Here is a 14144-nt window from a genome sequence, read left to right on the forward strand (position 1 = left end):
TCTGTGCTACTGTGCCTGGGAAAGCAGTGGAGGAGGCCAAGTGCTGGGTCCCTGACAGCCACATGAGAGATGTGGAATAAGCTCCTGACTCCCGGCTTCAGCCTGGAGTAGAAGATCTCTTTCTGTCTCTCCCTCTCTCTTGGTAACTCTGCCTTTTAAATAAATAAGTCTTTTAAAAAATACAACATTAAGCGCTTAAAATGTTTAAAAAGACTTGAGGGGAAGGAATTGTTTTCTGTATGGTTATATTAATACCCTTATAGTATAACTTTTTTGGTTTGTTTTTAGGAATTCTTTGCTTATTAATTTTTCTATCATCTGAGATAGCTTTAAGGAAGGTGGAAATTACAAACTTTTTTATTACCTGAAACATTATTTTCACATATTTGATCCCCTATCAAAAAATTTTTTTTAAGATTTATTTATTTATTTGAAAGGCAGAGGCAGAGAGAGAGAGACAGAGAGAGGTCTTCCATCCACTGTTTCACTCCTCAAATGGCTGCAATGGCTGGAGCTGGGCTGAGTCGAAGCCAGGAGCTTCTTCCTGGTCTTCATGTGAGTGCAGGGACCCCAAGCCCTTGGGCTATCCTCCACTGCTTTCCCAGGCCAAAAGCAGAAAGCTGGACTGGAAGTGGAGCAACCAGGACTCGAATAGGCACCCATACGGAATGCCGGCACTGCAGGAGGTGCCTTTACCTGGGTTTGCATATTCAGTTAGTCTGTGTAAACAATGACAAAAACCATATTTATTTTATACATTTGAAAACTGTGTGCTTCGCATTCTTTTCAGTGCTGCTTAATCTTACCTTACTTTCAATGCAGTTATTCTGAGCTAGTAATTTCATTAACAAACAGACATAAGTAAGGGAAAATTTTCAGTCCAGGCCTCTCTCTTTAACTGTAATTTGAAGATTTTATCAGTTGAGAGAATAGTTGGTTTGGAAGAATATAATCTGTTCAGCATATTCTTGTTTTTATGTATAGCATGTTCATTTCCTAATAATTCTTTTTTCTGTTTTAACGTATTCTTAATTTTTTTTTTTTTAAACCAATTTGACTTTCAGGAAAATCTGGAGAAGATGGGGCCTCGTGTTCTGGATTTGCAGTTGGAATTTGATGAACAGGCGGTTCTTATGGAGAATATTGTCTACCTGACTAATTCCCTTGAGGTGAGAGGGCCAGAGATTTTGATCTCTAGTCAACTATGATAACTGTAATCCAGTTATTCTTATTTAATAAGCGTTTTTGTAAACTTCAGCTTCTGTGTTTATTTAGTACTTTTGCCAAATATATCATTCAAAGATATTTTTGGAGGGAAAGAGAATGGGTAGGAATAAAAATTGTAGGAAGAACAAACAGTCTGTCGTCTTATTTCATTTATCAGTTATCCTGTCCATAAAAGACTGGCTATATGTCTGGGTATTCCTCCCAAAATTATCTTTAAGTAAATGAGGGGAGACCTTATATTGAAATTTATGGAAAAAAAAGAAGGAAAGAATTGCTATGCAGCATTATATCTAGTTTCCCCTTCCTCCCTTCAGACCTTAGATTCACAAAATTGAGTTAATTATAATCTGTGATTCATGGTGTGTTAACATTGATTGATGCTTGGCCTTTTAAAAAAAATTAATAATACAGTGAATATCCATGAATATGTTGTGGGGATTGGGGATCCCAAATTATGTTGTTGGGATTGAGAGCTCTGGCTGGACTTGGCCCAGGTTTTTGTCTTTCTGCATGTAGGAATACAACCAGGAGCTGTAGGTAGAGGTGAATGGAAGAGCAGGACTCACGGAAAGGCTGAAAGATAATACGCACTCAGACATGAGTGTGTTCAACCTCAAGAGAGAAAAGTGCCCCACACAGGCAGGGCCTGATTGAAGATCCAAAGGAAGCAGGATTTGGGTCGGGGCTGCAGCACACGTTGTGGTCTCCAGGAAGTTATCATGGTTTCTGGAGCATGATGGAGAGTGAGGTTTAACTGCATGATGCACAGTGGGTGTGCTGCGGCTTCAGCCATGTTGAGTCTGCGTGGAAAGTGATGGACTTCTGAGTGCACAGGATTTGGGTGTTGGCAGTCTTTAAGTCCGTCCCTTCCTGACTCCCTGCTTCACCCACATCACATCTACGGCCCAGCTAAGGAAGTAGAGCATTACCAGTAGCGTTGACATATCTGTGAGCTTCTCCCTGTCCCCTGTTTCTGCGCCCCAGTTACAACTTCATATATAGATTCTAAAAATGCTATCTCTCAGACAACTTAGGCAGAAAAGAAAAATAATTTAGTCTAGAAAACTGTGTTAGAGGACTTTAAAAGTACTTCCAGTGATAATAAAAACACCAAAGTAAAAAAAAAACAGGTTTAGAATTTGAATAAAATTGTTTCATGAAATATGGAGATGAAAGTTTAAATAAGCATGTTATTTTTAAATATCTGAGATACAGAAAGAAAAACAGAGACCTCCCATCCACTGGTTTGCTCTCCATGTTCCTATGGTGGCTCCAGGCCTGGCCAAGGGCATAAGCTAGGAGCCAGAAATGCAGTCCACAAAACGTGGCAGGAAACCAACTCCTTGAGCCTTCATCACTGCCTTCCAGAATCTGTATTAGCAGGAAGCTGGAATCAAAAGCCCGAGTCAGGCATTACACCCAGGGACAGTGTGAAATGTGGGTGTCCTAAACCAGTGTCTTAACTGCTAAGATAAATGCTCATGCCAGCATTTTATTTTAAATTTGTTAATAAATAGTATTAGTAAACATTTATTTTATATAGATCTCTAAATGTTTGTGTATATTCATATAGGTTAAAAAATTTTGGGTTTTTTCACTCTGGAATGGGGACACACCTTGTATTTAGGGTCATCTTACATTTAGGCATACGTAATATACTACATTTCTGAGTTTTTCTTCCATTTACTGAAGCTGATGCTTTTGTTTCTCTAAAATGGTAAGTGTCTGAATTTTGCCTAACTGGAAGCCTTTTATGTGAATTTCCATATTCTCTTATGTGGTAGATGAAATGCTAGATTTCAGAAAGTGGTAAATGTAGCAATGTAAATAAGAAAGTTTAAAAAGAATACTTTGAGACATCTAAGATGAGTGTTAAATTAACTGATTACAGATTTGATTTAATGTTTATAGGGAAAATAATAAAATGACACAGACCATTTCATGTGAAGTGGGATATGTAGTTTTGCTCTTGGTGAAATGAGGTGCTGATTAATTTCAGTGATATTAAGTGATACCAATGACTTGCATTTTTTCCCCTCTACTTAGCTAGAACATATAGAAGTCAAGTTTGCTTCTGAAGCAGAAGATAAAGTCAGAGAAGACTGCTGTCCTGGGAAACCACTTAATGTATTTAGAACAGAAGTAAGTTTAGAATCTCATTGAATCGTTGCATTCTAGAACTAGAGAAGACCTTAGAGGTCATTGTAGCCAAATCTGTCATTTTGTAGATGGAAGGAAGTAAGATCCAGAGAAATTAAGCTGTTGGTTTGTTCCAGGCTACATAGTTTGTTAGAAATAGGACTGGACTTGGGATTTTCTGATTCCCAGGTTGGTACTAAATGTGTTTTCCTTACTTTACTGTTATGGATGGTATCAGATGTTATATGTGGGTTTTAAAAATAAAAATGTGTTTTCAGAAATGTGGTTTTTAATTTAAAAAATTACAGTGGGAATTGAAATGTAAGACTTTGTAAACAGTGAAAAAACGGAGCTTTGAAACTTTTTAAAAAAATTTTTTTTGTTTATTTGAAAGGCAGCGTTATGGAGAGGCAGACATAGAGAAAGGGAGGTCTTCCATCCACTGGTTCACTCCCCAAATGGCTGATCTGAAGCCAGGAGCTTCTTCCAGGTCTCCCATGCGGATGGATGCGGGGCTCAAGCACTTGGACTATCTTCCACTGCTTTCCCAGGCCACAGCAGGGAGCTGGATTGGAAATAGAGCAGCCGGTACTGGAACTGGCAGCCGTATGAGATGCCAGCACTGTGGGCGATGGCTTTACCTGCTATGCCACATAACTAGCCCCAGCTGTCAAACTTAAGATGAGTCTTAGTTTAATTGTTATTCAAGCCTTTTTGGTTTTTGGCATAAACCAGATTGATGTAGCAATTTAAATTGTGTTGCAGTTGCTTTTTTCCACTTATTTTTTGGCCTTAAATAGTGAAAATAAAAAGAAATTGGAGGGCCGGAGCTGTGGCGCAGTGGGTTAAAAAAATACCCAGCCTGCAGCGCTGGCATCCCATATGGGCACTGATTTGAGTCCCGGCTGCTCCACTTCCAATCCAGCTCTCTGCTGTGGCCAAGTGCTTGAGCCCCTGCATTCGCATGGGAGACCTGGAAGAAGCTCCTGGCTCCTGGCTTCTGATCAGCCCAGCTCCGGCTGTTGTGGCCATTTGCGCAGTGAACCAGTGAATGGAAGACCTCTCTCTCTCTCTCTGCCTTTCTCTCTCTCTCTGTAACTCTGTCAAATAAATAAATAAATCTTTAAAAAAAAAAAAGACATTGGAATTTTTGGAAATTCTGTTTATTTAGTCTCAAGGAATCCATTCATATTTGCATTGCCTGGCAAAAGTCAGTGGACTGCTGTTGTGAATCCATAAAATGCCCTGTCTGGGTAAGTGAGGACCCTAGATATTTTTCCACAGTAAATTGAAAACTCAGCAAACAGAAAAAGGCCTATTTTGAAAGAATAAGGTAGTCATGGTCACGTAGACCTCCTAAATTTATCATTGTATAATGAATAGTATTATCCTATTAAGGCATGTTTGACCTCCTTCGTGGGAGACAGGAACCCAAGTCCTTGAGCCATTATCTGCTGTCTCTCCCATGCATTGGCAGGAAGCTGGATCAGAAGCACAGAGTAGCCACTGCTCCACGTGGCTCTGTGGTATGGGATGCAGATGTCCCATATGGCAACCTAACTTGTTGTGCTACAATGCCTGACCCTTTCGTGAACTTTTTTTTTTAATTTTATTTTTTTAATTTTTTTTTTATTTTTGACAGGCAGAGTGGACAGTGAGAGAGAGAGACAGAGAGAAAGGTCTTCCTTTGCCGTTGGTTCACCCTCCAATGGCTGCCGCGGCCAGTGCGCTGCGCTGATCCGATAGCAAGAGCCAGGTGCTTCTCCTGGTCTCCCATGGGGTGCAGGGCCCAAGGACTTGGGCCATCCTCCACTGCCTTCCCGGGCCACAGCAGAGAGCTGGCCTGGAAGAGGGGCAACGGGGACAGAATCCGGCGCCCCGACCGGGACTAGAATCCCATGTGCCGGCGCCTCAAGGCAGAGGATTAGCCTGTTGAGCCATGGCGCCGGCCCCTTTTGTGAACTTTTTGAAGCACGCTAATTTATCTCAAGCCACTTTAGAATATTTTGTTAAGCTACCAGGCATGTAAGTCTTTCACAAGACTCATTTGGCTTTTATAACAAACAGGGTCCTTGGCTGTGGTATAGCTTCTATAGTTTGGGAGGTAGTATGGCATAAAACTGGGTTTAATTCTTGCCTTGCCATTTACTGGCTGTGTAAACTTGAGCTGATTTCTTGATTTTTCTTATACCCAGCTTCTCATTTGTGAACAAGAATCCAAAAGAACTACCTTTTAGAATATAGAACTAATATCTGTAAAGTGCTTAGTACAGTGCCTCCTACATAGTAGAAATTCAGTGACTAATGGTGGTTGTGAAAGAGAAAACATGATTATTATTATTATCCATCATATATGTAGTTGTAGCTATTTTAACCTAGGCATGTGGTTGTACACATGAGCTTGTACAACTTTTCTTTCCAATTTGAGTATGTCTCGGTCATGATTTTAGACTGCTTAGGTTAGATACATGTCTCATTGATTATTAAAAAGCAGAGATTCTCCCACCTTTGGCAGTATTCAAGTTTTATTTACTATCACAAATATTCATTCTTTATTTTCAAATTAGCCTGGTGTGCCAATTTCCCTAGTGAATCCCCAGCCATCCAATGGCCACTTCTCAACCAAAGTGGAAATCAGGCAAGGAGACAACTGTGATTCTGTCATCAGGCGTTTAATGAAAATGGACCGAGGAATCAAAGGTAAATCATATTCCCGAAATTCACATTTGGCAGAGGCTTGTGGATTTGATGAATTTCAAGCAGAGGGAAGGAAGAAAATAACTGGTTTGCTTAGACACAGCTGAATAATATTGTGGAATGAATACTAGTCCCAGAATCAGAAAGCCTATATTCTATTTGAGACTCTGTGGTTAGGTTGCTTGGTGACTTTGTCATGTCTCTTAAGCTGTAAACTGACTTCTCTTTTAGTGAAATGAGGATATTGGATTAGATTTTTTTTTTAATTCTATCTAGCTCTAAAAAAAAAAAAAAAGGCTTGTTTTATTTATTTGGAAGGTAGCATTACAGAAACAGACAGAATGAGAGAGAGAGAGATCTTCCATGTGCTGGTTCACTTCCCAAATGGCTGCAACAGCTGGGGCTGTGCCAGGCTGAAGTTAGGAGCCAGAAGCTTTTTCCAAGTGTCCCACGTGGGTACAGGAGCCCCAGGACTTGGACCGTCCTCCAGCAATTTCCCAGGTGCATTAGCAGGGACCTGGATCAGAAGTGGAGCAGCTGGGACTCCAGCTGGCCCCCATATGGGATGCCGGCAGTGCAGGCGGTGGGCTAACCTGTTGCACCACAACGCCGCCCTCTGGCTCTAAAATGTTAACAAATGATTTGTGTTTCTCAGGCATTCACTATTAAGGAACCCATGATCTTTAGTATCCTACAGAAACCTGTCTAGCTAGTTCTGTTCCTGGAGAAGGAAGAACAACAGAATAAGAGTTCTTGATTGTCTACCATATTCAAGTATTAGCGATTTAATTCTTCTATAACCCCATAACATAGGGGATATTAATTATTCCCCTTGTACATATAGAGGCTCAGAAAGGCTAAGTAACTTGAAAAGTTCTTTAGACTAGTAAATCTTGGAGTTGGAATTCACATGCAAGCCTATATAACTCTGAAGCCCATACTGTTTCTTTTAAATAGTGTGCCTTCATGTAAAATATGTCAATAATTTCTTAGTTTCTTATCATGATTAAGTATACATGTTCTGTGATTAAATTTTTGTGACAATTTATGCCTTTTCCCACATTACCCAGCTAGGTCCTAAGCTGAGCAGAGTATTAAGGGAGTTAGTGTGTTTCTGCATTACTTTTCTTCTGAATTATGAGGACAAATTAGTATTGACATTCTCCAGTTTGTATTGTTTTGATAGCAGTCAAAAGTTGTTTGGACAACTTTCTTTTTTCTTTTTTTTTTAATTTTTAAATTTTTTTTTTTTGACAGGCAGAGTGGATAGAGAGAGAGAGAGACAGAGAGAAATGTCTTCCTTTTTGCCGTTGGTTCACCCTCCAATGGCCGCTGCAGCCAGCGCATCTCGCTGATCCGAAGCCAGGAGCCAGGTGCTTCTCCTGGTCTCCCATGCGGGTGCAGGGCCCAAGGACTTGGGCCATCCTCCACTGCCTTCCCGGGCCATAGCAGAGAGCTGGCCTGGAAGAGGGGCAACCGGGATAGAATCCGGCGCCCTGACCGGGACTCGAACCCGGTGTGCCGGCGCCGTAAGGCGGAGGATTAGCCTGTTAAGCCACAGCGCCGGCCTAATTTTTTTTTTCTTTATTTTTATTTTTATTTTTTTTTGACAGGCCGAGTGGACAGTGAGAGAGAGAGACAGAGAGAAAGGTCTTCCTTTGCCGTTGGTTCACCCTCCAATGGCCACCGCGGCTGGCGCGCTGCGGCCGGCGCACCACACTGATCCAATGGCAGGAGGCAGATGCTTCTCCTGGTCTCCCATGGGGTGCAGGGCCCAAGCACTTGGGCCATCCTCCACTGCACTCCCTGGCCACAGCAGAGAGCTGGCCTAGAAGAGGGGCAACTGGGACAGAGTCGGTGCCCCGACCGGGACTAGAAACTGGTGTGCTGGCGCCGCAAGGCGGAGGATTAGCCTATTGAGCCGTGGCGCCGGCCTGGACAACTTTTTATCAGTATAAAACTTTTCTTAAACAATTTGTAAACTCCAGACAGTGAAATAATTTATGGAATCATGTTCATTAATATAGAACACTTGAAATATCCCTTTGGAATTCATTCTGCCAACTATTTTGTGTTCTCTTGAAGTTGTTTAACCTCCTTCTCTGCACATTTATTGAGAGACTCCCATGTGCAGTGTGTGTGGAGACTGCTTGTGTGTCCTGGGGGATTGGGTACAGCTTGTTAGGGGCTGCATCTAGTGAAGGAGCTAAGCTCTTGAAACACTTAATTACCACCTTGGAGAAGCTGCAGAATGTAGTCAGAGCATTACGGGTAACGTGTGCAGGGCAGAGGGAGGTGGGATTATTTCCAACTGTGGTGATCAGAGGTGAATTTATGGAGAAAATGCTGCTTGGGTGGGCCTTGAACACTGCGTACATAAGAGTGAAGGCAGTGGTGCACTAGGAGGGAAATGGCAGTTGCTGGTTTCACTGTACTGAGTGTCATTACCAGCCATATACAAGGCTTAGGGATTTTCTTGTTTTAGACATATTTTTTAATTGTAAAATACATGTAATGTAAAATTTATCATTTTAGTCATTTTTAAATGTACAGTTCAGTGACATCTAGTGCTTTCACATCGTTGCACAGCCAGCACCACCATCCATCTCCAGAAAGCTGTAACTTCTCATTGTACCTCTGTCTGGACCCTAGTAACTGTGTTCTGCTTTTTGTCTCTATATGTGACTCTTCTCGGTACCTCATATAGGTGGAATCATGTGTTTGTCCTCTTAGGTTTAGCTTATTTCCATTAGTTAAATATCTTTGCAGCTCATCATGTTGTTACAGACATTTATCATGTTCACTTAGCAAATAAGGTATCAGAGAATGACAGCTCCATCCTTAGAACTTATAGGCCACAAGAAGCAAAACTTGAGTATTTGGAAATAAGAGAATATAGGAAGCCATTTTGTGGCTTTCTATTTTTTTTTAAAATATGTTCAGTAATGAGAAGATTTTGTATAAGAACTCTTAGCCTTGAAGAATACTGTAGTGGATTTCAAAAAAAATAGGTATTTGTGTGGACCCTGGATCTGATTATTAAGAGGTTTTAGCATGTGAGAGGGTATATTCCATACTGAGAATTGTATAATAAAATGTTAAAGTTGTTACCTTTTAAATGTACTAAGATACAGCACTGATTTGATTCTTGAGAATAGGATTGAAATATGTTTTCTCTCATTGAGCCTTACCTCCTTTATCATACTCGTTTTGAATAATATTGTCATAAAGTATTTAAGTTTGGTGTTAGTAGCCGCTGTGAATTTTAGGAAACAGAAATGGGGAGATTTTGAATTTGATATTTCTGTGAGTATCCACAGAAAAGATACACCCTTGGTACTTTTCTAGTCCTCAGGGTACTTTGATGTCTAAGGGGGCTGAGTATTTTGAATACATGAGATGTAAAAAGAGTGAAATTCAGTGATAAAGTTTTTGGTCTGTCTGCTACAATAGCCAGCAAGTCGTCCAATTAGTGCCAATTGTATTGAGGGTGATTATGAACCAGGTCCAGGAGGAACTGTACTAAAACCATCATTTCACTCCATAAAGGCCTCTGAGTGACTGTTTGATGATAATGACTTAAAATCACTCGCAGCCCGTGCCACATGTGAACTAATAACTTGGAGGTGAAAGGCTCCATTTCACATTATCAATCCCTGGGGGCTTTCAATCACTCTCATGTTTCCTCTAAGAGCCTTAAATCTTGTGTAGTTGCAGACTTGGATTTCAACATTTTCAGTGATAAGAGAGATCTGGAATAAGAAAAGATAGTAAAACCACTAAGAAATCTTCAAGAATTTATTGACAATAATGAACTACATGATGAAACATCAAAGTAAATGTGTTTTGTCACTTAGGAGTCTCATTGAGTGTTAAGGTTTCTTTGAAATAGAGTAAATCAGAATTGTTTGGAGTGGGGAGGGAGGACTGTTAGAGAGAGGCATATTTGCAATAAAAGAAGTAAAAAAAAATCAACACAGGTTGCATAAAGTCTACTGGCAGGACCTGTCACTGCTTCTGTAGCGAAATATTTGGTGCCATTGATGTTCAAGTTGAATTGCAAAAGCTGTTAAAATGAATTTTATTCTTTCTGAAAATAAGATCTTGGCTGTCATGAAGACTGCATGCTCCTTTCCTGTTTCAGTTTCCAGGGTTTGTGATATAGCAGGAATAGGTTGTGTGGTCTTTGCAGAGACTTCCAAAGACTCTTCATGCAGGGTTTGCTTTCATGGTAGTTGCAGGTAATTGCTCCATAAGCCCCAAGATCTCTTCTCTAAACTTGCTGTTCTTCAGTCTTTGTTTCTCAAAGAGAACAGAATGCCTGAATAAGTTGTGTCCTGGTATAGCTGCCAGCTGCATTAATGTTTCCTTTTATCTCTTATCCTGCTCATTCTAAACTTTGTATTCCCAAGGCAACATAGGAGAGTGTAAGTCATGGACCACCCAGTGATCTGTTTTAAAAAGGGGTGGAAAATAATTCAGAAAATATCTTTTATTCCTGTAGATTAGGTTAAGCGTGACCAACCATGTTGTACTTACAGTGAAACATAAACCCAGAATCAGCATTTGTAGCCATGTATGGTGTTTTTCTACCATATAGAATAAAGCCATTTTATGTTGGGAAGTCTCAGAATTGCTTAAATAAATTTCTTTTGGGCTCAGTTGTTGGATCATAAATTTGTTCAAAGGACAACTTTTTTTTTTTTTTTTTTCGTGATAGCCATCTTACCAGCTTGCATAAGAATAGATCAGTAAAATTTCAACTAAGATTGGAGCTTATCCTAAAGCTCAAAGTTCTAAAAGCTATACCTTTTTCTTCTGCCCTACCCTTTCTCTCCTTGCCTCTCATCATCTTGTTAATACAAACACTTTCATCTTTTGAGCAAGACAAGAAACTGGGAATACTGTTTCTTAGAATAATATTTTAAAATAGTTTCTCCAAAAGTATATTCAAAAGCTACATCTTTTATAGGTTTAATATATTCCAAAAAGAAAAAAATAAGCTGTAGACTTTTTTATATTTTGAATAATAAAGCATATATAAAATTGTGTGAGCGATCATCCAGGACAGTGCTAAGAAATAAACTCAGTTCTTCCTCTCTCTTGATTTGTAATTCCTGAGTTTGTACAGAATCTCTAACAGTTATCTGTGTAATAGCTCAAAGGGAATGAAGGTTTATTGGATTTTAGCTTTGATCCTGAGATTGGATCCTATTTAGTAATCCAGTAAGAATATCTTTGTTTAGATATAAAAACCAGTTGGTTTAAAATGTGATTGTAGTTTCATTTATAATTTTGAGTCAGTGACTGTAATTAAATGCTCATATTGATAAACTTTTTTGTTCCAGATCTTTCCAAAGTGAAATTGATGAGATTCAATGATCCACTGTTGGGGCCCCGGCAAGTTCCTGTCCTTGGAAAAGAGCATACTGGGAAGTCTCCCATATCTGAGCATGCTGTTTTCCACGTGGACCTCACAAGCAAGAAAATTCACCTCACTGAAAATGGCCTACGGGCAGATATTGGCGACACAATGATCTATCTGGTTCATTAAACTGAAGCAGATCGGAGATTTATCCTGGTGTCTCAGGATAATACCACCGTGATTATGCCTGCTGACCGGCTATGAGAACCCAGGACTAGGCTCCAGTAGAGTTAATTTCTAACCATCAAATTCTGCATGTAACCATAGTTATATAAAGTTGTCTTTGACTCCTGAACCTAATAAATTTTTTTCTCACATTTGGACCTCTAAGAGAAATGGTTTGTGGCATACTTTTTTTTTTTTTGACGGGCAGAGTGGACAGTGAGAGAGAGAGACAGAGAGAATGGCATACTTTTTTTTTAAAGCAGATTTCCACTGTTTCCCAGAGCTTCTGGTTTTTAAGATTAACATAAAGTGTCAGGCTTTTTTTTTTTTTTTTTTTTTTTGACAGGCAGAGTTAGAGAGAGACAAAGAGAAAGGTCTTCCTTCCGTTGGTTCACCCCCCAAATGGCCGCTAGGGTGCTGTGCCGATCTGAAGTCAGGAGCCAGGTGCTTCCTCCTGGTCTCCCATGCGGGTGCAGGGCTCAAGGACTTGGGCCATCCTTTACTGCCTTTTCGGGCCATAGCAGAGAGCTGGACTGGAAGAGGAGCAACCGGGACAGAATCCGGCGCCCCAACGGGGACTAGAACATGGGGTGCCGGCGCCGCAGGCGGGGGATTAGCCAAGTGAGCCGTGGTGCCAGCCAGTGTCAGGCTTTTTTAATGAGGTATGAAGTATACTTCATACTGTGGAATAAGGCTAAGGAGTATCCAACAGCTGTTTATAGTATATCCATTAAACAGTCAGCCTGTTAAAGAGGAAAAGTAGTAAATTAGATAGTTCTGTTTTTTTTAAGAAAAGATGATTTAAATGAGCAAATGAAAATATTTTAACTATAATCACTGAGTACTTTGTATAAAGAACAAATAGGTTTTGCATTTTATAAGTCTTTTTTATAAGCTCTAATAATATCAACTAACAATATGAATAGTTTACAAGCAGTAGATATTTTTTGAAGATTTATTTGTTTATTTGAACGTCATGTCTACAGCTCTGAAGGAGAGACAGATCTTCCATCCACTGGTTAGCTCCTGCATAGCTGAACAGTCAGGGCTAAGCCAGGCCAAACCCAGGAGCCAGGAGCTTCATCTGGGTCCTCTACATGGGTCCAGGGATCCAAACACTTGAACCATCTTCCACTGCTTTTCCCAGTCCATGAGCAGGGAGCTGAATCGGAAGTGGAGCAGTCAGGACATGAACTGATGTCCAGATGAGATACCAGCATTACAGGCAGCGGCTTTACCTGCTATGCCAACCTAGCAGTGTATTTCATCTATGCTAAGTTTAAGCATTTTTAAAGAGAGGATTTTTTTTCCCTTGAGAAATCATGCATTTACCAAATTTGAATCCAGTTGTGTTTAAATATCATGCTCACTGTGTTATAAATGTATTCTTCTATTCTTACTGGAAAATCTTTTAATGTCTGTGCCATCTGTCTTCATATGAGGAAAAAATGGAAGGTATTGACTGGCAGATAAGAGAAACATTTCTACTTTTGATAGGTTCAATATGAAGAAGGACCAGTTTCTTTTTATGAAGATTGATTGACTTAAGTTTTTTTTTTTTTTTTTTTTAAATTTTTGTAGGCACAACAAGAGAGAGCGAGCTTCTGTCACGCCCCAGATGCCTGCAACTATCAGGGCTGAATCAGGCCAAAGCTAAGAGCCTGGAACTCTACCTAGGTCTCCCGCATGGATTTCAGGGCTTAAGAATTTGAGTTATCTTCTGCTGCTTTGTCAGGTACATTAACAGGGAGCTGGATTAGAAGCAGAGTAGCTGTTTTTGTTGCTATCTCTCTTAAAAAAGAAAAAGCAACAGAAATTATTAGTTTGCTAGTGATAAAATTTGATTAATTTTCAAAATTCTCCATGTTACAGCTGTTTACAATGAGTATAGAGATGTTCTATACATGACTATTCCCTATGTCAACTCTTCTTTTCTTTTAAATATTTATTTTATTTATTTGAAAGGCAGAATTATAGAGAGTGGAAGAGACAGAGATCTGTCTACTGGTTCACTTCCCAAAATGGCTACAATGGTCAGGGCTGGGCCAGACAGAAGGCAGGAACCAAGAACAACTTCCCGGTCTCCCACATGAGAGCAGGGACCCAGGTACTCAGGGCCTCTGCTCTGCTTTCCCAGGTGCATTAGCAGGGAACTGGACATAGAGTGGAACAAATGAGACTTGAACCACTGCCTGTATGGGATGCCTGCACCATAGGTGGTGGCTTTACCCACAATACCAGCCCCCATATCAACTCTTAATATAAAATCCCCCCCAAAGGCTATTTTGTCATTTTAACTTTAATGTGCTAAATTTAGAATTATTTTTGGGTTACTGGTAATGTGTGATATATTTTCCATTTTAACCTTGTAGCTTTAACATTTAATTTGATAATTGTAAAGTTTATAGGGGCCTGCGTTATGACATAGCAGGTTAAGCCTGCAATGCTGGCATTACATTTGGGCACAAAGTCAAGTCCCAACAGCTTCTTT

General features: G+C 40.1%; 1 protein-coding gene across 1 annotated transcript in view; it reads left to right on the top strand.

Annotated features, from left to right (window-relative positions):
• LARS1 (leucyl-tRNA synthetase 1) overlaps positions 1-11811 on the top strand; it is a 76538-nt gene extending 64727 nt beyond the window's left edge. The window contains exons 29-32 of the mRNA XM_062188909.1: positions 1065-1169; positions 3274-3369; positions 5934-6066; positions 11412-11811. Coding sequence (XP_062044893.1) covers positions 1065-1169; positions 3274-3369; positions 5934-6066; positions 11412-11617 — 540 coding nt within the window. The 3' untranslated portion in view covers positions 11618-11811. The remainder of the gene's footprint in view (positions 1-1064; positions 1170-3273; positions 3370-5933; positions 6067-11411) is intronic.
• Positions 11812-14144: the final 2333 nt, after the last annotated feature.

This window comes from Lepus europaeus, chromosome 4 (genome assembly GCF_033115175.1).
Source record: "Lepus europaeus isolate LE1 chromosome 4, mLepTim1.pri, whole genome shotgun sequence".
Lineage (NCBI taxonomy): Eukaryota > Metazoa > Chordata > Mammalia > Lagomorpha > Leporidae > Lepus > Lepus europaeus.